Source organism: Capra hircus, chromosome 16 (assembly GCF_001704415.2).
Source record: "Capra hircus breed San Clemente chromosome 16, ASM170441v1, whole genome shotgun sequence".
In the NCBI taxonomy this organism is placed as follows: Eukaryota; Metazoa; Chordata; class Mammalia; order Artiodactyla; family Bovidae; genus Capra; species Capra hircus.
The window spans coordinates 70273170-70300003 of NC_030823.1; the positions used below are offsets into that span (position 1 = coordinate 70273170).

Here is a 26834-nt window from a genome sequence, read left to right on the forward strand (position 1 = left end):
GTAAAACAGCTTTACAGATATATAGTCATAGGTAGAGAGATTGCTACACATGCATTTGAACCCCAGATCATCCAAACTCATCCTGGTCACCGCTATAAGATTTTAAGAATTATTTTATTAACATTATTTTCAATGTTTTTACAATTAAATTAATTTAACAGTGCTAAATATTGCAGAGTATAATTTAATAATGACTGTAGCCTGCCAGGCTCTTCTGTCCATGGAATTCTCCAGGCAAGAATACAGGAGTGGGTTGCCATTTCCTCCTCTAGCGGATCTTCCTGACCCGAGAATTGAATTCTTGTCTCTTGAGTATCCTGCATTGGCAGGCAGATTCTTTACCACTGGACCACCTGGGAAGCCCCATAGAGTATAATTTAATAATATTAAGATATGCTAATTGTTACCTTGCAAAGAAAATATTTATATACGTTATAGGTGTAAAACCCACTCCAGTGTTCTTGCCTGGAGAATCCCAGGGACTGGGGAGCCTGGTGGGCTGCTGTCTATGGGGTCGCACAGAGTTGGACACAACTGAAGCGACTTAATAGCAGCAGCAGCAGCATAGGTGTCCAGTTCCAGTTCCAGTTCAGTCGCTCAGTCGTGTCTGACTCTTTGCCACCCCATGAATTGCAGCATGCCAGGCCTCCCTGTGGAGAAGGCAATGGCAACCCACTCTAGTACTCTTGCCTAGAAAGTCCCATGGATGGAGGAGCCTGATGGACTGCAGTCCATGGGGTCGCAAAGAGTTGGACACGACTGAGCGACTTCCCTTTCGCTTTTCACTTTCATCCATTGGAGAAGGAAATGGCAACCCACTCCAGTGTTCTTGCCTGGAGAATCCCAGGGACGGTGGAGCCTGGTGGGCTGTCGTCTATGGGGTAGCACAGAGCTGGACACAACTGAAGTGACTTAGCAGCAGCAGCAGCAGCAGCAGCAGCAGCATCAGGCCTCCCTGTCCATCACCAACTCCCAGAGTTTACTCAAACTCATGTCCTTCGAGTCGGTGATGCCATCCAGCCATCTCCTCCTGTGTCGTCCCCTTCTCCTCCTGCCCCCAATCCCTCCTAGCATCAGGGTCTTTTCCAATGAGTTAACTCTTCGCATGAGGTGGCCAAAGTATTGGAGTTTCAGCTATAGCATCAGTCCTTCCAATGAACACCCAGGACTGATCTCCTTTAGGATGGACTGGTTGAATCTCCTTGCAGTCCAAGGGACTCTCAAGAGTCTTCTCCAGCACCAAAGTTCAAAAGCATCAGTTCTTCGGCCCTCAGCTTCCTTCACAGTACTCTCACATCCATACATGACCACTGGAAAAACCATAACCATGACTAGACAGACTTTTGAGTTCTTATAGGTTTTTAGAAACTTTAGATTAAATATAAATGGAAAAAACATATCTATGTTTAAGCACAAATTTTGATTCTACAACATCAAGCTTTTTGCATCATTGTTTGCTCGGCTCAGAATCCTAATCTTTCATTTCCTAAGCTATTGATTAGTTTTATGGTGCAAAAAAAGAGGCAGTAATTAGGTTATACATACTGTTTGCTATTCCTACTAAAAAGAACATTTTGCAAAGAATGTTAAAATTATCATTAAACTACAATGACAATTATAATAATTGTCTGCTGCTGCTAAGTCGCTTCAGTCATGTCCGACTCTGTGCGACCCCATAGACGGCAGTCCACCAGGCTCCTCCATCCCTGGGATTCTCCAGGCAAGAATACTGGAGTGGGTTGCCATTGCCTTCTCCAACTGTCTGGGAATTATATAATAATAATAATAACTGGAGAAGGAAATGGCAACCCACTCCAGTGTTCTTGCCTGGAGAATCCCAGGGACAGAGGAGCCTGGTAGGAGGCCGTCTATGGATCACACAGAGTCGGACACGACTGAAGCGACTTAGCAGCAGCAGCAGCAGCAGCAGCAGCAACAATAACAATAATTCCCTGGGAATTCCCTGGTGGTCTAGTGTTTAGTACTCAGCTTCCAATGCCAGGAGCTGGGGTCTAATCCCAGTCAGGGAACTAAGATCCTCAAAGCCACATGGAGTAGTCAAAAGTAAATAAATAATAAAAAACAACCACTTAACTCTGCAATTGTAGCATGAAAGAAACTACAGACAAAATATAATCAGATAGGGTGGGAGGAGCTGTGTTCCAATATAATTTTTTAAAAATTGCCAGTTTAGAAACATGAGTTAAGAAACAAGACAGAAGCAAATGATTCTTTGGAAATATTATCAAAAACACAGTTCTCATACCAATAAAACCTAGATCAGTAGCTCCTGGTAACTACTGTACCACTTTCTAGCAGGAGGAAAAGTATTTCAGAGGAGGTGAAAAAATTCCTGGTTTCTTTTGCAGTTAGGTGTAATTGTTGGGCTATTGTAAAAAAAAAAAACAAAACAAAACACAAGATTGTTTTCCTTGGGGAACACTTTGGTCTAATGTGATTTAAATGATCTTTGCCTAAAGGTAGCAGGCTAATTAGCCATAATTCTTGAAACCAAGAATTAGACCAGACAGTTTGTAGTTTGGCTAAGGTGATGTCCTCTTGGGTCTACCCTAGTATTTCAGTGCTTAGATGAATACAATCAAAGTAGTTCCTATGTGGGATTGGGAGTCCAGATACCATCGTTATATTTGAGTTAATTCATGTGGTCTTGGAAATAGCATTTCCAACCTCTCACCATGTCCTGACAATTATCCTAATTCCATTCCTGAGCTCCTCCACTTGGTTTTCCACATGGCAGCCAGACTGTGGTCTTTAGAAAAAATTAGATCACTAAGATGACCAACCCCTTGGTTTGCCCAGAAATGTGCTAGTTTTAGCACTGAAAGTCTCATATCCCTCAGTCCCAGACAGATTGGTATGGTTCGTCATCCTAGGATGGCTAGCAGCCAATCGTCTTTAGCACAGAACCCTTTATGATGGTCTCCAAGGCCCTGCAGGACCTGTCTCTTGCCTTCCTCTCCAGCTCGTCTCATACTGGGCTCCCCTGTGGGCTCTCCATTCAGGTACACTGGTTTTATCTTATTTACGAGAACTTATCCTGCTCCTTTCCATCTCAGGGCCTTTGCCTTTCAATTCCCTGCAGGGGCTGTACCTTCTGTTCCTTTCACTTAGTTAACTCAGGTTCATCCTACATATCTCAGTGGAATCCTACGTCACTCTAAGCGCCTCTAACACCAGCTCTCAGAACATTCTCCTTCTTTCCTCCATAGTACTAACATGGTCATACGATTAATCGTTACAGCTTAATGTCTGACTCCCGGGCTACAAACTCTGTGAGTGTTAAGAAGATGTGCGTTTCTATTTTTTATTGTAATTTTAACTCCTAGAATGTGCCTGGGACAGAAAAAAGGCTCATTAAATATCTGCTTCTTTTCCACTGCTAATGCCATAGGGTAGACTTGAGACTTCTGAAGCATTTTCCTGCTTTTAGTCTATCCACCTTTCAAACATGAAGTCCACTATAGCCATGCGAATCTTCTAGATACAGACATCCTCTGAATTTCCACAGCCACTGCGTCCCACAGTGATCTGTTGCTATGTTCCTGTATATAATTAGAAGGAGTACAGTTATTAAGAGTGTGCTATACACTAGCTCTGCATTAGATACTTTATATAGTTAATCTAATTTGCTCCTCACAACCACCCTTGAGGAAGGTTTTCCCCATTTTACGTGTGAGAAGACAAAGGCTTAGGGAGATTAGGTAATAATCTATTAGGGTCAGAGGGTTAGTGACCTGGAACGAAGATGGTGCCTGATGCATAAGTGCTTGCATTTTTGGCTTTCGATTACATGTTTTAGGAATTTGAATTAGGTTTGTCTGTGCAAGACAGAAAAGCCAAAATATAATGTTAGTGACTTAAGGAAGATATAAAATTACATCTTTCTCATATTAAAGAGACCAGAGGAAAGAAGCCTGGGGTTAGCATGGTCTGTTCTTTAGGGACCCAGACTCCTCCTGTGTCCCTGCTTGTTCACGTTAGCTTGTGAATTTCACCTTCCGGTCCAAAATGGTTACTTGAGCTCCAGTTTTATCCTCATCCCGCTCTAGTTACCAAGAAAGTGGAAGATGTCAAAAAGGGTGTGCCCCCATCCTTTAAAAATACTTAGAGAGGTCACAGCTGACACATACTCTTTTGTTTATATCTCATTGGACAAAAAGTCATCTGATCACACTGCTCTGTAAAGGAGGCTGGGATGTGTAGTGTCTTGGTTGGCTATGTAACCAACTTTAAAAAATCCCCTTAGTCACCTATTGTTATTGTTTAGTTGCTCAGTTGTTTCCTACTCTTTTGCAACCCCATGGACTATAGCCCACAAAGCTCCTTTGTCCATGGGATTTCCCAGGCAAGAAAACTGGAGTGAGTTGTTATGTCCTTCTTCAAGGGATCATTGACCCAGGGATTGAACCCACATCTCCTGCATTGGCAGGTGGGTTCTTTACCTCTGAGCCACCAGGAAAGCCCTTAGTCAACCTTACTATAATTTTTTAAAAATCTTATCAAGAAGAAAGAGAGAATGGACTGGGAAAAATAAGCATTGTCCAAACACCTGCTGTACCAATTCTACTTCTGACCGTCATACATCTACAATTTAGTTTCATCCTAATAATACAATATACTGTCACTTCAGTCGTGTCTGACTCTGTGACCCTGTGGACTGTAGCTCACCAGGCTCCTCTGTCTATGGGATTCTCCAGGCAAGAATACTGGAGTAGGTGCCACGCCCTCCTCCAGGGGATCTTCTCGACCCAGGGATTGAACCTGTGTCTCTTGTGTCTCCTGCACTGGCAGCTGGATTCTTTACCACTGGTGCCACCTGGGAAGCCCTTAGTTTCATCCTACATAACCTTTTTGTTTTCTGTTCTTCATTTCCCTGAAACTTTTGCCACAATAAGACTGTTTATTTCTCTGTCTCCCAGACAGGTCAAGCTCATTTTAAGTTTTACTCTCTTTGCTCTCTCTCCTTCTTGGGAAGGCCTCCTGTCAGCTTGCATAGCACCCACCACACTTTACCAACCTGCTCACGCCTCCCCATGGAGGCTCTACTGATTCCTCCAGTCAGTATGCTTCCCCTTTCTTAGACCTCCAGTTGCCAACATCAAATGCCCACATACACAGCATCGAGGCATTTCATTCTCTTCTATAAGTCTTCCCTGTATTATCTTTCTTTCTCCCAAATGGAATGGGAGAAGCAAAATTCTGAGCATTGGAAAACACCCAATAAGTAAATACCCGTTGGTTAATGGGGGCTTCCCGAAATATATAAGATGATCATGTTTGTATACTCTTAACACTTATATAGACTTCTGGCTTATTCAGGATTGTGTCAATGCAAGGTAGTTTGCACAATGAGACTTCCATGGTCTCTCTTCCATGAAAACATATCCGTCTAATGAATATTTGTTGAGTACACTTTAAAGGCCCCCATGGAAAAGATCCCGACCCAGGAATCAAACCCGGGTCTCCCGCATTGCGGGCAGACACTTTACCGTCTGAGCCACCAACTGCCCCATGGAAAAGAAAGCTTGATCCAGGTTGTTCATTGATAGCTCTCACTTGCTTTCAGATTTTGGGTTGATGTGATGCTGTTAGTTGTATTGTAGGGCACTGCTTATCAGACCTTATGTACACACAAGCCACCTGGCGATCTTATTAAAATGCAGATCCTGCTTCAGAAGACCAGGCTTCTGCCTGAGAGTTTGCATTTCTAATCCATCCCAGGTGACACTGACATTGGCAGCCCACACAGGAAATAGTAAGGCTATAGCGCTCTTCAGAGCACCTGCCGCAGATCACCTGAAGGAGCTTTTTAACTCTGAAGACCCCCCGGCCCTGCCCCAGAACCCCTGAATCCGAATCTCAGGGAGGAGGCCTGGGAATCTGCTTTTTAACAGACTCGCCAGGAGATGATTATATACACTCAGTTCAGTTCAGTTCAGTTTAGTCACTCAGTCGTGTCCAACTCTTTGCGACCCCATGAATCACAGCACACCAGGCCTCCCTGTCCATCACCAACTCCCGGAGTTCACTCAGACTCGGGTCCATCGAGTCAGTGATGCCATCCAGCCATCTCATCCTCTGTCGTCCCCTTCTCCTCCTGCCCCCAATCCCTCCCAGCATCAGGGTCTTTTCCAATGAGTCAACTCTTCGCATGAGGTGGCCAAAGTACTGGGGTTTCAGCTTTAGCATCATTCCTTCCAAAGAAATCCAGGGCTGATCTCCTTCGGAATGGACTGGTTGGACTTCCTCGCAGTCCAAGGGACTCTCAAGAGTTTTCTCCAACACCACAGTTCAAAAGCATCAATTCTTTGGCACTCAGCCTTCCTCACAGTCCAACTCTCACATCCATACATGACTACTGGAAAAATTATAGGCTTGACTAGACGGACCTTAGTCGGCAAAGTAATGTCTCTGCTTTTGAATATACTATCTAGGTTGGTCATAACTTTTCTTCCAAGGAGTAAGCGTCTTTTAATTTCATGGCTGCAGTCACCATCTGCAGTGATTTTGGAGCCCCAAAAAATAAAGTCTGACATTGTTTCTACTGTTTCTCCATCTATTTCCCATGGAGTGATGGGACCGGATGCCATGATCTTCGTTTTCTGAATGTTGAGCTTTAAGCCATCTTTTTCACTCTCCTCTTTCACTTTCATCAAGAGGCTTTGTAGTTCCTCTTCACTTTCTGCCATAACGGTGGTGTCATCTGCATATCTGAGGTTATTGATATTTCTCCCTGCAATCTTGATTCCAGCTTGTGCTTCCTCCAGCCCAGCATTTCTCATGATGTACTCTGCATAGAAGTTAAATAAGCAGGGTGACAATATACAGCCTTGACGTACTCCTTTTCCCATTTGGAACCAGTCTGTTGTTCCATGTTCAGTTCTAACTGTTGCTTCCTGGCCTGCATACAGATTTCTCAAGAGGCAGGTTAGGTGGCCTGGTATTCCCATCGCTTTCAGAATTTTCCGTAGTTTGTTGTGATCCACACAAGTCAAAGGCTTTGGCATAGTCAATAAAGCAGAAATAGATGTTTTTCTGGAACTCTTTTGCTTTTTCCATGATCCAGAGGATGTTGGCAATTTGATCTCTGGTTCCTCTGCCTTTTCTAAAACCAGCTTGAACATCTGGAAGTTCACGGTTCATGTATTGCTGAAGCCTGGCTTGGAGAATTTTGAGCATTGCGTTACTAGCATGTGAGATGAGTGCAATTGTGCGGTAGTTTGAGCATTCTTTGGCATTGCCTTTCTTTGGAATTAGAATGAAAACTGACCTTTTCCAGTCCTGTGGCCACTGCTGAGTTTTCCAAATTTGCTGGCATATTGAGGGCAGCACTTTCACAGCTAAAGTCTCAAATTAAAAAGACCTGCAGATGACTCTGATGATTAGGCACATTTAAAAACACTGAAATAGAGCAGGTACATTTTTGAAAGAAAGTCATTCAATTCAACATGACGTGGAGTGCTGAAACATTACCAAAACCTCATGTAAGAACTTAAACTATAGAACTACAACACCTTGAAAGGCTGCAAACTTTCAAAGTCCCACACTTTGAGAGGCAGCATTCCTAGCCTCACCCTTTGCCCATAGCCTTGTTGTGGTTTCCTTTGTTTCTGTTTTCCTTTGGCTCTGCCAGGTCGTCACCCCAGGGTGAGAGTTTTCCCTAGTTATGGAGCACTGGTTCCAGAGTGTGTGAGCCCAGTAGCTGCAGGAACCCCGGTTTAGGTGCCCGGCAGCATGTGGGGTCTTAGATCCCTGACCAGGGAACCTGAGTCCCCTGTATTGGAAGGCAGATTCTCAACTTCTGGATCAGCAGGGAAGTCTCATCCAAAGTCTTGTTTAATTCACAGTACTTGAAACAGGAGTTTGTGCCCAGAAGACCTTATAATAGTAAACCAAGGGATGAGGGACTCTGTTGATGGTTCCCAATTTACAATCAGGTTCTATTTCAAGAGAATGTACCTGAGCTTTTCCCCATAGAAATAATATTCTGCGTGAGAGGATGTAGGGAGGCAGGGCCTGCCAGAATGTGGGGTGATGGAGGATGGGCCCTTCCTGAGTGGGACCCTGTCTTCCTCCAGGACCTGTGCTGGCTGGGAAGGAGGAGCTGGGATCCCCCCAGCCCTACTCTGGAGTTTCTCCAGGCTGTGTGGTTACCAGCGGCTGATTCCTAATAATTTAGATCTCCAGTTTATGCTTTGAAGACAGAAATTAAAAGAAACAAAGGCTTTGAAAGTATGTTTTATAAACTGTCTCCTAAAGACATTTCAAAAGAAAACCACTTGTAAAGAAATTCTTTCCTTACCCTTCTTACCTCTTTCAACCAGTAAGTACCTCAGGGGGTTATCGGTAATTCCCAGCAAGGTGTGTGTGTCTGTGTGTGTGAGAGAGACAGAGACAGAGAGAGCTCTCTGTTGATCATATGGCACTGGGGAAATGCAAAATGGCATGATTTTCATTACAAGAGAGTCTCAGGCAACAGGCTCAGATCCCAAGATGACAAATCAACCTTAAACACACAGTTTGAAAAGGAGCAAGGTGAAGATTTCTGCTCCAACTTCCTATGATTTAAACTGTTGAAAACTTTGGAAAGAGCCAAGCTGCACTGATGAAGGCTTGGATAAGAGGGGAAATTTAACCTAGGTAAAGGACAGATGATACACATTAGAGGAAACACTAAACACGCTATCAACCCTGAACAGCTTGTTGACTTTTATCGTATCAAGTTGCCCAGGAGCAGCAGTGGCAGAGGAAAGGTGGGTTGCATGGGGAAGCTGGGCCTCTGCAACCTGGCTAAGGGGCTGCATGGGAACCCAGATGCCGTAGAGGATCACCAACTCTTTGCCAAGACTGAGTAGTTTCCTGGGCCGTGGGGCTTTGAGTGCTAAAATGATGAAAGTCCTAGGTAAACTGGGAGGTACTGGTCACCTTAAGACCGCAGCAGTTCTGTTTGTGATACACTCTAGGATGAACAAGCCGCGTAACTTCTTCACACCTTCTTTCCTCTGTTCATGAGTGGAATTATCCTGTGTCGTTTTTCCTGTAAAGGGGGAATTTCTCTTCCTTATCAAACATCACTGACTTTCACCATCCCAATACCAGAACAAAGATGCTGCACTGGTTTGTCGTTTGGTTTTCTTTTTATATTTGTGGGGAAACCCAGAAACACAGGATACTTGTGAATTAAAAGCTTCTAGCCAAGTTAAGAGTCTGTTGACAGTGGTAGGACAGGGAATTGTGAAAGAAAGCTTGAGATATGAGATTCCATAAGGTGTCCTGAGGATAAAGATGGGAGCAGAGGAAAGGGAGAAGAAATGAGTTCAAAGCAGTTAGTCGGGGTACTCTTTTCAGAAAGAAGTCAGTGCTGGGAAATGTTGTGGACACAGTCTAGGGAAACTGCCAAGCTGGAATTTATAGACAGCAGTTTTGTCTGGAAACAAAGGGGAATCCACAGCCCTGAAAAGACCTAACTTTTCTGAGGCGCTAGACAGTGAAGTAAGATTTAGCTTTAAACTGGGGGATAGAGCTTGGAAGGACGGGGTGACTGAAAGGATCAGTTGCTGAAGGACCAGCAGATAAAGAATTGAGAAGGAGGAGATGGGACTTCTGCAGTTTGAGTGGGGTACCATGAAACTGTGGACCGGAATTTCTCAATGTGTTCAGTTTATATGTCAAGATCACTTTGTACTGTAGGCTCCGAACCAGGCAGTTAGTTATGGCTTTTCACCTCAACAAGCATGCAGATGGGATGTGTGAGAGCAAATCAGGAAATCAAAACTGTGTTCGCTCTCTATCAGTGCAATAGGTATCCAGAGGAGGGACTCTGGAGGGCCAAGGGACTCTGGACGAGAAGATGGGCTTCCAGTGGTTGTAAAAAGACAGTCAGAGAGAAAGAAGGATGACGTTCCAGGTAGGGAAACAGCCAAAGCCAAGGTATGGAATGTGTTTGCTTAAAGGGAGAGGAGGCTGTTTGGGAAGTAAATGAGAACTGAAATAGAACTTGACAGTGTTTGCCAGTCTTTAATTTCGTGGCCCTCATTGAAAATGGAGGTCATCAGTCTGCTACCCTAGAGTGCTAGGTTCTGCTGCGGGAACCCCATGGAGACACAGCAGCATGCATGGCCATTGGTTGATAGGTTCCAGGACAACGAGTGAGAAATTGGATGCTAAGGTCCTGAAGTAAACCAGACAGAGACACTCAACCTTGGTTTGCTAGGACATGGAAAAACAATGGCAAAACTTGAGCAGGAAAATAAAATGTTAAAAATGGAACTTTAAGAAAAATGGACTTCCCTTGTGGCTCAGCTGGTAAAGAATCCACCTGCAATGCGGGAGACCTGGGTTCGACCCCTGGGTTGGGAAGATCCCCTGGAGAAGAGAAAGGCTACCCACTCCAGTATTCTGGCCTGGAGAATCCCATGGACTGTATAGTCCACGGGGTTCCATAGAGTCAGACATGGCTGAGTGACTTTCACTTTAAGAAAAATACTATAACCACATCATCCAGGATTGATTGGGAGTAGGGGACAGCTTGAGAATGGAGGAAGATATTAATATTAAAAGGGGCAATATTATTTTGTACAATTAGTGATTCACCTGAGGTGCTTCTAGTCACTGAAACAATCATTTTTAAAAGTTGAAACACATCTTAAGATGAAGTATTAGCAACATTTATTTCCTCTGGCTATGGTTTGGGTGAGGATGATGATGATTCACCATTCAAGATATCCAGTTAACCTAAAAAAATGAAATGATTCAGTCTGAATAGATTAAATAAACATTGAATTCAAAAAATTTTTCCTGCCAAATATAAGACACTAAGCTAGACACGGGAAAAAAAATAATGAGACAGGTGATATGGAAACTCTACTCTCAACAGACAACCTAAAATATCAAATATCCTAGCCTGTTACAATATGATAGGCACTGGGCTATAAGAATGGACACAGAGGGAGAATGAATTCTGGGGGTGGGGATGGGGTCGTGGATCCTTTGATATTTTAGCTGGACCACAAGGGGTGAATAGGATCAGAAAGACACCAAGAAGGGAAAAGCATAAACAAACAAGCAAACTAACAACAACAAAAAAATGCATGAGTTTGTATGTGTGAAGCTGCACAGTGCATTCTTTCAAGATGGTGAGCACTTTGGTGTGGCCACACTGTGAGGGAGGGGAAGGTATGAGAAGAGAATGATAAGAGATGAGGCTGGAGAAGAGTAGCATCTTCTGAAACTTCCTGTCACTCTCTCTCTTTCTCTCGCACTCTCAGTGGAAAACAACTTTTCTACCAGCCTCTCCTAGAGAGGCACTGTAGTATGTGGTCTAGGCAATGGAGTCTGAGAACTAGGAATTGAGTTGCAGCCCCGCCACTTGCTGCCTAAGTGACCTGGGACTGAATGCTTAATTTCCCCACTGTAAAATGTGAGTGTTCATGGGGTTCTCAAGCAAGAATACTGAAGTGGCTTGCCATTTCCTTCTCCAGTGGACCATGCTTTGTCAGAACTCTCCACCATGACCCGTCCGTCTTGGGTGGCCCTACACTGCGTGGCTCATAGTTTCACCGAGATAGGCAAGGCTGTGGTCCATGTGATCAGATTGGTTAGTTTTCTCTGATTGTGGTTTTCAGTCTGTCTGCCCTCTGATGGAGAAGGATAAGAGGCTTATGGAAGTTTCCTGCTGGGAGAGACTGACTGAGGGGGAAACCAGGTCTTGTTCTGATGGGTGGGGCCATCCTCAGTAAATCTTTAATCCAATTTTCTGTTGATGGGTGGGGTTGTGTTCCCTCCCTGTTGTTTGACCTGAGGCCAAACTATGCTGGAGGTAAGAGGATAATGGCGACCTCCTTCAAAAGGTCCCATGATGCACTGCTGCACTCAGTGCCCCCAGCCCTGCAGCAGGCCACTGCTGACCCATGCCTCTGCGGAGACTCCTGGACACTCACGGGCAAGTCTGGGACACTCTCTTGTGGGGTCGCTGCTCCTTTCTCCTGGGTCCTGATGTGTACAAGATTCTGTTTGTGCCCTCCAAGAGTCTGTTTCCCAGTCCTGTGTAAGTTCTGGCAGCTCTGTTCAGTTCAGTTCAGTCGCTCAGTCATGTCTGACTCTTTGCGACCCCATGAATTGCAGCACACCAGGCCTCCCTGTCCATCACCAACTCCCGGAGTTCACTCAGACTCACATCCATCAAGTCAGTGATGCCATCCAGCCATCTCATCCTCTGTCGTCCCCTTCTCCTCCTGCCCCCAATCCCTCCCAGCGTCAAAGTCTTTTCCAATGAGTCAGCTCTTCGCATGAGGTGGCCAAAGTGCTGGAGTTTCAGCTTTAGCATCATTCCTTCCAAAGAAATCCCAGGGCTGATCTCCTTCAGAATGGACTGGTTGGATCTCCTTGCAGTCCAAGGGACTCTCAAGAGTCTTCTCCAACACCACAGTTCAAAAGCATCAATTCTTCGGCGCTATGCCTTCTTCACAGTCCAACTCTCACATCCATACATGACTACTGGAAAAACCATAGCCTTGACTAGACAGACCTTAGTTGGCAAAGTAATGTCTCTGCTTTTGAATATACTATCTAGGTTGGTCATAACTTTTCTTCCAAGGAGTAAGTGTCTTTTAATTTCATGGCTGCAATCACCATCTGCAGTGATTTTGGAGCCCCCAAAAATAAAGTCTGACACTGTTTCCACTGTTTCCCCATCTATTTCCCATGAAGTGATGGGACCGGATGCCACGATCTTCGTTTTCTGAATGTTGAGCTTTAAGCCAACTTTTTCACTCTCCACTCTATTGTGGGGTTAATGGTGACCTCCTCCAAGAGGGCTTATGCCATACCCATGTCTGCTGCACCCAGAGCCCCTGTCCTTGCAGCAGGCCACTGCTGACCCGTACCTCCTCAGGAGACACTTAAACACAGTTCTGTCTCAGTCTCTGTGGGATCTCTGGGTCGTGGTGTGCACAAGGTATTTTTGAGCCCTCTGAGCATCTTTGGCGGGTATGGGGTTTGATTCTAAATGTGATTTCACCCCTCCTCCCATCTTGCTGGGGCTTCTCCTTTGCCCTTGGACGCGGGGTATCTCCTCAGAGTCACTTCAGTGCCACACAGCCACCGCTCCAGCACCTACCATCTTGCTGGGGCTTCGCTTCTCTGCCCTTGGCCGTGGGATATCTCCTTATATTTGCTCCAGCGTGACATTGCACAGGAGGCAATGGTCAAAACCAACACCAAGAAAAAGAAATGCAAAAAGGCAAAATGGTTATCTGAGGAGGCCTTACATATAGCTATGAAAAGAAGAGAAGCAAAAGGCAAAGGAGAAAAGGAAAGATATACCCATTTGAATGCAAAGTTCCAAAGTATAGCAAGGAGAGATAAGAAAGCCTTCCTCAGTGATCAATGCAAAGAAATAGAGGAAAACAATAGAATAGGAAAGACTAGAGATCTCTTCAAGAAAAATAGAGATACCAAGGGAACATTTCATGCAAAGATGGGCACAATAAAGGACAGAAATGGTATGGACCTAACAGAAGCAGAAGATATTAAGAAGAGGTGGCAAGAATACACAGAAGAACTATACAAAAAAGATCTTCATGACCCAGATAATCACGATGGTGTGATCACTCACCTAGAGCCAGACATGTGAAGTCAAGTGGGCCTTAGGAAGCATCGTTACAAACAAAGTTTGTGGAGGTAATGAAATTCCAGTTGAGCTATTTCAAATCCTAAAAGATGATTCTGTGAAAGTCCTGAACTCAATATGCCACAATTTCCAATATGCAAATTTGGAAAACTCAGCAGTGGCCACAGGACTGGAAAAGGTCAGTTTTCATTCCAATCCTAAAGAAAGGCAATGCCAAAGAATGCTCAAACTACTACACAATTGATCTCATCTCACATGCTGGCAAAGTAATGCTGAAAATTCTCCAAACCAGGTTTCAACAGTACTTGAACCATGAACTTCCAGATGTTCAAGCTGGATTTAGAAAAGGCAGAGGAGCCAGAGATCAAATTGCCAACATCTGCTGGATCATTGAAAAAGCAAGAGAGTTCCAGAAAAACATCTCTTTCTGCTTTTATTGACTATGCCAAAGCCTTTGACTATGTGGATCTCAACAAACTATAGAAAATTCTGAAAGAGATGGGCATACCAGAACACCTGACCTGCCTCCTGAGAAATCTGTATGCAGGTCAAGAAGCAACAGTTAGAACTGAACATGGAACAACAGACTGGTTCCAAATAGGAAAAGGAGTATGTCAAGGCTGTATATTGTCATCCTGCTTATTTAACTTCTATGCAGAGTACATCATAAGAAACGCTGGGCTGGAAGAAGCACAAGCTGCAATCAAGATTGCCGGGAGAAATATCAATAACCTTAGATACACAGAAGACACCACCCGTATGGCAGAAAGTAAAAAAGAACTAAAGAGCCTCTTGATGAAAGTGAAAGAGGAGAGTGAAAAAGTTGGCTTTAAACTCAACATTCAGAAAACTAAGATCATGGCATCTGGTCCTATCACTTCATGGCAAATAGATGGAGAAACAGTGGAAACAGTGTCAGACTTTATTTTTTTTTGGCTCCAAAATCCCTGCAGATGGTGAGTGCAACCATGAAATTAAAAGACGCTTGCTCCTTGGAAAAAAAGTTGTAACTAACCTAGACAGCATATTAAAAAGCAGAGGCATTACTTTGCCAACAACAATCCATCTCGTCAAAGCTACGGTTTTTCCAATAGTCATGTATGGATGTGAGAGTTGGACTATAAAGAAAGCTGAGTGCCAAAGAGTTGATGCTTTTGAACTGTGGTATTGGAGGAGACTCACCCTTGGATAGCAAGGAGTTCCAACCAATCCATCCTAAAGGAAATCAGTCCTGAATACTCAGTGGAAGGACTGATGTTGAAGCTGAAACTCCAATACTTTGGCCACCTGATGCGAAGAACTGACTCATTGGAAAAGACCCTGATGCTGGGAAAGATTGAAGGCAGGAGGAGAAGGGGATGATAGAGAGTGAGATGGTTGGATGGCATCACCAATTCAATGGACATGAGTTTGAATAAACTCCGGGAGTTGGTGATGGACAGGGAGGCCTGGACTGCTGCAGTCCATGGAGTCGCAAAGAGTCGGACACGACTGAGCAACTGAACTGAACTGAAAATGTGGATGACAGTATGGTCCTTATAAGGTCTTTGTGAAGCATGAATGAGTTGATGCCTGGAAAGCAAGCACTGAGAACAGGGCCGGCAGTGTTGAAAGTGATTAATAAATGTCAACGATTATTACTACTGTAACATAATCATGAATATCAAGTTATTCCAGCTCTTATGTTAGGAAAAGCCAATTTTAAATTTGGATTTGTCTTATTCTTACGGATACTACATAGTTTTATAGCTTCTGTCAGTTAGGAACTTGCTGAAATAGACTCTCCAAAATACCTTACAGGAATACTTCTCCACAACAGTACCTAGGAGTCTACCAATAGAAATGCTTTTTTTTTTTTTTTTAAGGAAGTCCTTTATAAAATGTTAATACTTTAGGAAGTGGAAATGTGTGTTTCAGCCATTCGCAACTCAGCAGGCATTAGTTTACCCCACTAGGCAAGAAAGACAATGCTGAAATGCAATGTTGGATAGGTAAGAAAATAGGTTCTAGCTTAGAATGTTGTCTGTTGGGGGTGGGGGTCTTAGATGGGGTCTTCAGTGCCCCTTGGAAACTAGGGACCATTTCAGTATCAAGAGGGGAAAAGGAAATTAGTCGAAGAGGAGAAGGACATAGGAAGGAAAAGAGAACTGTTTACTTCACAGTATTGTTTAAAGTCAATCTTGTTAATAAAAAGAGTTGCTGAAATGGCTTAAATAAGGCTGCTGTCAAATCTTATCTAAAAAATGTTAAGGTTACAAGCCCTAACATACTTCATGGAAAATGATTATGGATACTAATATAGAAGATAAATTATATATGGTATATTTCATATTATATATATATTTAGATATATATGTGGCAGGCTTCCCTGGTAGCTCAGATGGTAAAGAATCTGCCTGCAATGCAGAAGACCCAGCTTCGATCCCTGGGTTCAGAAGATCCTCTGGAAAAGGGCATGGCAACCCACTCCTATTCTTGTCTGGGAAATCCCATGGACAGAACAGCCTGTCAGGCTACAGTTCATGGGGGTCACAAAGAGTCAGACACCACTGAGCGACAACCCTTTCAAGCTTCACTTTCCTTTACGATACGTATGTATTTCCCTTTTTGTCTGAAGTTAAATATGAGAACACTCAGAATGCATGACTGTCTCAGGGGCTAATTTCTAGGTTGCAACTGTGTCTAGTGATGTGGGGGCCTTTGTCAAGTCGTTGAATGTTTTATGAAACTGCTGGTTGGGTTTACCCTAGAGAGAAATAGTTCAGTGGAGCTTTAGTGCAGAAACTGGCACAGGTAGCTGAAATGTTTTTTTAATTGCCACCAGGAAAAAGAGAGGGCCCAGAAGGATTCTTCAGCCCGAGGGAGCCCCTCCTTGGTTATAACCTAATTTGCTGTGTGCATGTGGACCAGATGGATGGAATTAAACCTTCTTGGGTGTCATGGTTAAATCGTTTTAAAATGTCTGGAGACTCCTGGAAATGTAAGAAGTCATATTTCTCTTTCAAAGGATCATCCTCTTATGGTTCAATTGTGAGCTTTGAAACTGAAACTATAGGGTGGGGTCTCTATGTTTTCCTTCTTCCTTTATTGGGCTTTACTACATAGAAAGATTGTAAAATTCTCAGTTTATGTTTGTGTTTTGATAAAGCCAGCTCTAAGGTAGTTGGAGAGGGGCCTGGAGGCTAGTTAATCTTTGAAGAAAGTCCCTGCTTTCTACAGATCTTCTGTCCTGAAGAACTGGTCATCCCAATCTTTTTGTTACAGTTGTTCAGAGCCTTTACACATCTGTCTGCCTGTGGTACTGTGGAAATAACCTATAGAAACATCTCAGGAGGCTGCATCAGTAAGTTGAAATATGGTGGAGAAAAAAATGTAGGCCAGAGGGAAGTATCATATGTAGGGTAAGAGAATACAGACCTGGTCTTGATTCCTGGTTTGGGAAGATCCCTGGAGGAGGAAATGGCAATCCACTCCAGTATTCTTGCCTGGAGAATCCCATGGACAGAGGAGCCTGGCAGGCTACAGTCCATGGGGTTGCAAAGAGTCAGACACGACTGAGTGACTAACACTTTCACTTTTCAAAAGAACACAAACCATATATCTTAAATGAAATATGAAATACAAGAAATAAATATAAGCATCATTTGAAATTGTTCCCTGAAGAAGCCAGCCCAAATTATCCATTGTAGGTACTGAATTGTCTAGAAGCTAAACACACTACTGTGATAAAAAAATGTTAAAAAGATAAGCCCTCTCAATCACCCTGGGCAATAAAACAGGGCATATCTACACCTGGAATACCATGTCTTGTTCTATATACTTAGCTTCAAGATAAGTCTAATGAAGTTGGAATCAGTCAAGAGGGGACCAGCTGACTGGTTAGGGTTTCTACATCCCTCCCATAAAGCTACTGTAAAGAATCTGTCTGCAATGCAGGAGACCTAATGTCAGGGAGATCGTTCGATTCCTATGTCAGGGAGATCCCCTGGAGAAGGAAATGGCAACCGACTCCAGTATTCTTGCCTGGAGAATCCCATGGACAGAGGAGCCTGGTGGGCTATATTCCATGGGGTCACAAGAGTCAGACATGACCTAGTGACTAAACCACCACCACCAAAGAGTAGAAGGAGGATATTATGGGTGACTCTTGTCCCCCTAAAATTCATATATTGAAGTCATAACCTTCGGTACTTCTGAACCTGGCTGTATTTGGAGGCAGGGCCTTTAAAGAGGTAATTAAATTAAATGGGGTCATTAAGGTGGGTTCTAATCCAACATGACTAGTATAAGGACTGTGGTCCTTGAAAGAAGAGACTGGGACACAAGAATGACACCAGACGCCTGCACGCATAGACAGATGACTATGGTCATTCACAAGACAAGGTGAGAGGCTTCAGAAGAAACAAACCCTGCCAACACCTTGATCTGTGATTTCCAGCCTTTGCAAGTGCTAGAAATAAATTTCTGTTGTTTAAGCTCCCCAGTCTGTGATATTTTATATCGCAGCCCTAGCAAACTAGTACAGATGAGAACAGATATGATTGAATTATTTAAAATCATGAAAGGTCAAGAAAAGGTGATTATGTCAGGATACTTCTCGGTCAGAATTTCTTAAAGCAAGATCTGCCTACTCTGCCTGCATTAGAACCACCTATGGTTTTTTGCTTTTGTTTTTTTTTTTTTAAAGAAGCAGGTTCTCCAGCTCCTCTGAACCTAGAGTATGAAAAATTTTCTGATATGAGGTTCAAGAATCTCTCTTTTTGGTAGGCACCATAAGTGATGTTGAGCTTTGGAAGGAATGATGCTAAAGCTGAAGCTCCAGTACTTTGGCCACCTCATGCGAAGAGTTGACTCATTGGAAAAGACTCTGATGCTGGGAGGGATTGGGGGCAGGAGGAGAAGGGGACGACTGAGGATGAGATGGCTGAATGGCATCACGGACTCGATGCATGTGAGTCTGAGTGAACTCTGGGAGATGGTGATGGACAGGGAGGCCTGGTGTGCTGCGATTCATGGGGTCGCAAAGAATCGGACACGACTGAGCGACTGAACTGAACTGAACTGATAAGTGATGTTTCTGCACGCTAAAGTTTGACACCTGCTGTGAAAGGTCCTCCCCAACCTCTGGCCCTTTTCTGGGCATGACTGATTGATACTAATTACATCTCAGCAAGTGCTGGTTTATCTGGAGCTCTGGCAGATGCTCTGTAATCCAGGAACCAGGTACAGATCACATTGTAGGTTATGTCTCCCCAGGTGTCAGCCAGCATTTGCCAGCATGTGGAGAATGTTGAGTGGGATGGACCTAATGGAATCTTAGGGGAGTTTACTCTTGCTTCTCAGAAGAAATATGTGTGTTACCTATCTTATCCACTTAATAATACTATGACATATTTTAAACAATCAATAAACAGTATATATATTATTTTTATCATGAGATTTATTTTAAGATGCTATTACCTTGGCACCTAAATTCTCAAAGGAAACATTGATACAAAGAATAGAAAGGTCATATTTAACTTGTCTATTGCTATTCATCACTTGAACTTATACAGAAAGACATGGCCTGTGCCTTTTTATGCTCTGTACAGTTAGAATATAATATTGGTGAAATAAACAACATCTATAAATAAAAACAAATTAATACTAAATGGAAAGAAATCTAATCAACTATTCCAGCCAGGCTCCCAGGCTCTGTGCTTTCATATTTTCTCAGCACTCAAGGGAATAGGAAATACTCTTTCACATGTCCCTAAGGTGAATTTTCTTTCTTTGACCTGTGAGCCAAAGAGGAGCTGAAGGACTGAGAGAAAGAGAGAGGCCATTGAGAGTCTGAAGCAAACACAGTGATAAACATTTTGTAGGAAGAGTAAGTGGCATTCTGATTTAAATATGGCAGTTCACCACGGCAGGGCACCAAAAAAAAAAAAAAAGTGCCCCTCCTCAATTTACAAATGTGATTAAAGGATATAACAAGATTTTATACTTTTTTTTAAATACTGAAAATTAGTAGGCCATATGCGGAGAAGGAAATGGCAACCCACTCCTGTATTCTTGCCTAGAGACTCCTGTGGACACAGGAGCCTGGTGGGCTCCTGTCCATAGGGTCACACAGAGTCAGACACGACTGAAGCGACTTAGCATGCATGGATGCATTGGAGAAGGAAATGGCAACCCACTCCAGTATTCTTGCCTGGAGAATCCTGTGGACACAGGAGCCTGGTGGGCTCCTGTCCATAGGGTCACACAGAGTTGGACACGACTGAAGCGACTTAGCATGCGTGGATGCATTGGAGAGGGAAATGGCAACCCACTCCAGTATTCTTGCCTGGAGAATCCCAGGGACAGAGGAGCCTGGTGGGCTGCCGTCTATGGCGTCGCACAGAGGACACGACTAAAGCGACTTAGCAGCAGCAGCAGCAGCAGCAGCAGCAGACCGTATGAGAATGTGTAGGTGGGGAGGTCGTTGGGCTCTGTCTCTATTTTTCTTCTGGTGGTCCAGCCTTTGAAACAATGCAACAACAGTATCTTGGGAATGACCCAGCCCTGTCCAGGGGTACCTATGGACACCAATTTTTGAGCACTCGCTCAATGACAGTTACTGCTTATCTGCTTTTCCCTCTTTGACTAACCAAATTTTAGTGTCTTTGTGTAGACCACTCATTCCCACTGGATTCTTTGAGGGTGTTGAAGGGGGCAGGAGGATGGATGGGACACTGGAACTATCATTAATGTTCCATGTGCTTTCCAGGAACGAGAGATCTGGCACTTAACATGAATTGATTTTAAACTCTAAACCTTAATCCTCTGGAGAGAGTCAGAAGAAAAGCCGTGAGAGCAGCTGGGTTTCATTAGGAAAGAAAAGAGGGCATTCAGTCTTCGAGGAGGACAGTTTCCCAGCCCAGGCAGTGATCGGGTTTGTCAAGAAGAGAGAGAGAGCCCTCACAATGAAAAACCGCTGTTTCGGCAGAAAAGCGGCTCTAAATCTGGACCAAATGACTCTCGTGTGGTGCAAGGGTTGGAGCTCGTCGCTAGATCTTTCCGAGCGGCTCTCTTCCTCGGTCCCGGGCTAAGCCAGGTCCCGGCCTAGGGACCAGGCGGGCCCCAAGGGCCTCGACCCACGGACAGCGGGGACCCGGCGCCGGCGGCGGTGGCGCGAGCGGGAGGGCGGACGACGGCCGCCGCGCCTTCATTAGAGGGCGCTCTGGGGGCGGCTCTGCAGCAGTGCAGACTCCCGCCGCTTCCTCCCCGCTGCCCCTCCCCGCCAGCCCCGGCGAAACGCGGCCAGGCCCCGGGGACCGAGTCTCGGCGCCGCCGGGGGCCGGGTGCGGGCCGCGCCGCTCCTCCTTCCGCCGGCCATGCAGTCTTCCGGCTCCTCTGGCTCCCGCAGCCCGGGCCGGGGCCGGGCCGGCCCGAGGTGAGTCCGGGCTCGGCGGGTGCAGGCCCCGCGGCTGCCGCAGGCTGGGCCCCGGGAGGCGCTGTGGGGTGGGGTGGGGGGGAGGCGGGGAACGGGTGTCGTCGTCGCGTGGCCCGGGGAGGAGGCGGCGGCGGCGGCATGAGGGACGAGGGCGCGGTAGGCCCCAAGGAGGAGGCGGGGGCGCGGGGCATCCGCCCGCCTCCCTGGGACCCGCCCCGGTGACAGGTCCGGCCTCAGAGTCCCCGCCGTCCCCTCTGTTCGCAGGCAGCCGCGAGGGGAGTAGGGCGCCCTCGCGCCCGCTCGCGCCGCACCTCGGCCGCCGCCGCCGCGTCCATGACCGCGACCCCCCGGCCGAGGACACCCGCCGCCGCCGCCGCGCCCCGGGCCGCCCACCCCCGGCCCCGCCGGTCCCCGCGCTCTGCCGCCCGCCGCCCGCGCCCGCTGAGGTGAGCCCGGCGCGCGGCCCGACCCCTCCCACACCTCGGACCGCGGCCGCCCCAGCCGCCCCCCTGACTGAAGCGCCGCGGTCGCCTCTTCCCCGCTCCTTTCATCACCCCCGGCTCCCCTGCGCTCCGGCCGCGGACGGGGCTCGTCATCCCCGGCTCTGCGCCTCCTGCCGCCGCCGCCGCCGCCGCTCCCCTCCCCCTACTCGCGTTCTTCCTCCTTTTCGCCTTATTATCGCCCACTTTCTTCCTCTCACCCGCTCACGCTTTTGCCCGCTTTTCTGGTCCCCCACCTTTCCCCCACCCTCCTCCACACACCTAAGGAAAAAGGAACGCCAGCCCCGATTTGCCGCAAATGAACCATGTTAGCGTAACTCTTTTTTTTTTTTTTTTTTGCTAATGCGAGAGACCGTTATAAAGGATGAATCGGTGCAGAAGGGTGGTGGTGAGGGTCCCTGTCTGGATCGAGAGGTGCCCGCTCCAGTCTTCTCTTCACCCCTGTCAGTTAGGGAGCTGCCGAAGGCGTGTGAGGCAGGTCGCTGTGTTGTTTCTTCCTCAAAGTCCAACCGAAGACTGCAGTGAGACGCGGTTGCGGGCCGGCGGCTGAGGAGTTGGTGGGAATAGTGTTATCATTTGCTAAATATATTATGACATAGCCTGTGCCTCCGTGAACAGCTCCCTTGACCTTGTGGGGCTCCTCCTCCGCTGGCTGTCCGTCCCCCTCTGGAATTTCCCGGACGGATCGCTGAGGTACTACAGCGGGGGGGAAAAGCTTAGATCCTCGATTTTTCTTTTCTTTTCTTTTTTTTTCATTTGTTTTTGTGCTGGAGGTGATTTCTCTATTAGTGACTGTCTAGATGTGTTCACTCCGTTTTCCTTTTTAAATGGATTTTCTTTTCACCTCAGCAAGACAGGACAGACTTCGATGTGAGAATGGCTGTGACTCTGGAAGAAGCTCCGTGGCTGGGCTGGATCTTGGTGAAAGCCCTGGTGAGGTTTGCCTTCATGGTCGCCAACAACCTGGTTGCGATTCCATCCTACCTCTGCTATATAATCGTGCTTCTGCCCCTTCGACTGCTGGACAGCAAGCGGTACTGGTACCTTGAAGGAATGATGTACAAATGGCTTTTAGGAATGGTGGCTTCTTGGGGATGGTATGCTGGATATACAGGTAAGAGCATGAACCGTTTTTAAAATGCATATTTAAAAATGTGTAATGTTCGCCTTAAATCAGGAGCCATGTTTTTTTAAAAAAATGCGTATTACACTTCAAGTGGAAGATGCTTTGACTATTGTAAACACAGAGACCAATTCTATTGAGGTTTGTGTTTTTTTAAGAATCCTAATTTAGAAAGGATGATATTTTCAAAAGTATAATTTCATAATTATATACTGATAAATGCCTCAAATAATGGCTTTTAATGATTGACATGTACTAAAACCCATCAGTGTAAGCCGTCCTAGAGGAGTAAGAGTGAGTTTTATAGGACTTCAGGGGTTATAAAATGAAAAGGTAAGATGTTTAGCTCATAATCATTGGGCATTAAGAAAAAGTACTGAGCCCTATTTGTGCTAAGATAGTTTAATAAAAGTTTTTTCATTTAATGGTGTATTGTACTTGTGTTCACATTTGAAGCCAAGCAAAGGGTGGCTTTTTTCTGTTATGTATGTTTCCTTTGTTTACGAGAATCTATATCTTATCTGATAATTTTATATTAGAATATTAAATGTAAGAAATTAAGTTTTATCCTGTTAAGCTAATATATCTTCAGAGTGTCTTTTAATAGATTTTTATTTCTGCAAGCGTAATACTATTCTAAAGTGAATTTTAAAGAACTGAATGAGAAGCAGTGTTTATTTTCTGCTTATAAGCCTTACAGGCTTTGAGAACTTGTGCCCTGGTTGTGAAAATTGTGTATTATTATATTTATTTGACATTTCCCTCTAAAAAGCAGGATAACAAAAAAAGCATTCAGGTTTCTGGCCCTTGTCTTGGACATTGAGGCTTTATCATAGAATTTTATAACCGATAAGCTCCTTAGAGATAGTGCCACAGATGCTGCGGTCAGTGGAGTCTGCCGCTCATATCTTGGAAGAGTGAGCAGGGTACTTTTAGTGTTGAACAGCACGGCAGATCCCCACTTAAAATTTTCTGTCTCCCTCTTTCCTGCCCAGGCAACATCCGCAGATTTTATGTACACACACAAGGGCACTGACAACACACAGCTTTTATGGAGTCTGAAAGTCTCTTGCAAGGTTAGAGTGCTCTTAGTTGCCCCAGATGAAGCCTTTTCTCCTTCTGGCAATGCCATTTATTATTCTGCAAGACCCGAACCCCCAGGGATAGTATACGCATTGCTTCTTTGTTATGTATCTTGTTGAGATTCCAGTGGTCTTTAGATATGGTAGGTGAACTTCTGGTCCTCTTTGGGGGGACCTGGTGGTAGCAGCAGTAGCAGGAGAGAAAAGAAAACAAAGTAAAAATGAAGTTTTTGTCTATGGTGCTGAATTTTTACCTGTGCTGCACTGCTGTCATAGAATCGCTTTGCTCTGTAGAGTCTGAGCTTCCCCCAATATGCTATGCGGTACTAGTGGTTTGTTCTTTGCACAGTATACTTAAGTTTGCTTGTTTTAAATGAGCTCATAGTATTTCTAGATATAAGTTCTAGAAGTTCATTCTACTTAAAAATAATGAAATTACTGAAACATTTGTGCCTGTGTGTGTGTTTGTGGAATATTTGTGTATAAGTGTTAGCATGATGAGAAGCTGGAAAAAAATAACTTGGCATTGACCTTGAGATTGTAAGGAGTTCAGTGGTGCTGACTGAAGTTAAAGTTAATTATGTATGGCTACAACAAGGCTGCAGCATAATTTTTAAGCATATTTTCTTGGAATGTTTCTTCCTTGCTGCCTATAAAACCACGCAGTTTCTTTGGCCACCTGCTTGGAAGGTGGTCTTGGCATGCTCTGCGTATTTTAGTCTCTCTGAAGCATCTGCTCTCCTTCAAGGTACTGCTTTTTGACCATTTGATTGGTTTGTCTCATTTAAATATAGAATATCTTGGTATGTGCATTTTAAATAGTCTTCCTAATAGGTAGACTACTTCTAAAAGGTCTGGTCATAATAGAACACAGACAAGGTCAAACAAAAATAGGAATGACTTTTGTTTAAAGCCACAACTGGGTCTAAAGAAGCAAACATAAGCAGGGGTTGATGAGCAGATACACACACAAGGGGGTTGTGTTGGGCTTTGTTTGGATTATATGTTTCATTTCTTACCTTTATATCAAGGAGAGGGTGGGCCTGAGTTTTTTTTTCACCTTCCCCTTTCCCTGTTTTTAAGTTTCACACATGGAAAATTGAGCATTGCCAAAGCAATGCTGCTCAGCGTATCTAGTGTGTTTATGTTTTAGAATAAAAATTGCCAGACTTTGTTGAAAAACCACTTCTAAGGAAACCTTAAATATTAATTAGCTAACTGTTAACTAGGAAACTGAAAATTGAATATTGGTATAGAATATCAAATTTTCAAGTTGTGACATTCAGTCTAAGGTAAGTGAATTACTCAGCTTTGCTGTGGAAGACTTATGTTGATTATATAATCTACACTGCCCCATATAGTAGCTGCCAGCCATATTTGACTATTTAAATTAATTGAAATAAATTTAAAACTCAGTTTCTCATTCACAGCAACCACATTCCAAGTGCTCAGTACTAGGTGTCTAGTGGCTTCTGTAGTAGACAGTAGAGATAGCAGAACTTTCCATCATCACAGGAAGTTCTATTGAATAGAGCTGATAAATAGTAGGTGTGACTTTTTCCTATTTCTTAGAAAAAGTGCATTTTATCTTTATAAAAGAATGTTTTTCTCAACAAAATTCTAAACAGATTTCTTTGGGGGAAGACAGGAATATTTATTAGTTTTATAATATTGTCCTTTAATTTGAGGCAAATATCACACAAAAAATGAGTCCTTTAAACTCAAACACACTTCTTGGATAGAGAGTGGTGAGGCTAGTTAAGTCTAAGAACTTAACTAGATGTTCTTGTACTTGATTTGTGTTCTCAGACCTGGAGTGCTATCTGTGGACCCAGAAGAGGGAAAGGATTTTCTGGTCTCTCTGCCCATTTCTGATTTTACATTTTCTGTCCAGGGGAACACATTTCTTGAAAGAACTCTGAGGACGCTGGGGTTTCTCATTTCTAGTTCGCTACTAGGTAGTGATGATTGTTGTGACCACATTTCCTTCAATGGCAAGTGCTTGGCAAGTGCCAAGCCTCTCATGTTGAGGGAAAGTTGTATACTTCCTTGGTCTCTTATTTCAAGAGCAAACTAAAAGACCTACTCCTTAATGATTCACATCTACCTGCTTTATTCAGAGCCAGGATAAATCAGCATACTCCTTTGTCTTCAGTTTAAGTAAGATTGGCAAATCTCAATGAGCTATTTCTTTGAAATAATGTTTATTTAAAATAGATTATTATGATTTTCATTCATTTCTTTTAATAAATACATTGTTCCCCATCCAAACACATCTAATTAAAGCCTCTTACACAAAATCCTTTAAAAATATTCACTGCAAGTAGAAGCTCCAGAATTGCTTATGCAGGATGAGGGGAGTCTTTTGGGCCACAGTCTGGCTGGAAGAAAGCGAGGTGCCGGGGACTTAGCACCAAGCTATCTTTGCTTCGCAATCCTTGTTTCCCTTGGATCGGGAATTTACTTGGATGGCTGATGGGGATTAGGTTTAGCTTCCTCCCACTCCCCAGGGGACAGCTGTCATGGCTCCATGTTAGTCTTTGGGGGTGCTATTTGATTATTTGATAGTGTTTTATGTTTTTTTTGCTGGGATATTCATTGTGTGAGGAAAATCAATTATTAGGAATTTTGTCTGCCTGACATTTAAGAGTTTTAATCTACCATAGTATTTTTCCACTTTTGAGCCATAAACCTATTTAATGTGTCAGGACGAACATAAAAAAAAAAAGTGAAATAGAAAAGATCAGAAGTATATGTATTTGTACTAGGTGGGTGGTTGTTAGTCTCTCAGTCATGTCTGACTCTTTGTAACCGCATGGATTGTAGCCCGCCAGGCTCCTCTATCCATGGGATTCTCCACTTCAAGAATACTAGAGTGAGTCGCAGTGCTACAGATTTCTTTTTTTTTTTTTTTGCTGTGAGCCCTGTTAGCATTTGAAAGACATTCTTCTGGTGGAAAGAGAACTGAAATTTAGAATTTTAGAAGTCAGCTGTCTTGGTCTAGCTTTAACTTTAACATCTCTACCTACTAGTTAGTAGGAGGGAGAGCCTTACCTGCTCT

The 26834-nt window shown here is 44.3% G+C and overlaps 1 protein-coding gene across 9 annotated transcripts in view; it reads left to right on the plus strand.

Moving 5' to 3' along the window:
• Positions 1 to 26834, plus strand: part of LPGAT1 (lysophosphatidylglycerol acyltransferase 1) — a 154503-nt gene that overhangs the window by 51597 nt on the left and 76072 nt on the right. For 5 of the 9 annotated variants that reach the window (XM_018060752.1, XM_018060755.1, XM_018060753.1 and 2 more), the window contains one exon: positions 22418 to 22682. In XM_018060752.1, coding sequence (XP_017916241.1) covers positions 22445 to 22682 — 238 coding nt within the window. In that variant the 5' untranslated portion in view covers positions 22418 to 22444. Of the gene's footprint in view, positions 1 to 20881; positions 21069 to 21332; positions 21515 to 22417; positions 22683 to 26834 lie in introns of those variants that run through there. The other 4 variants (XM_018060758.1, XM_018060759.1, XM_018060756.1 and 1 more) reach the window with 4 other exon arrangements.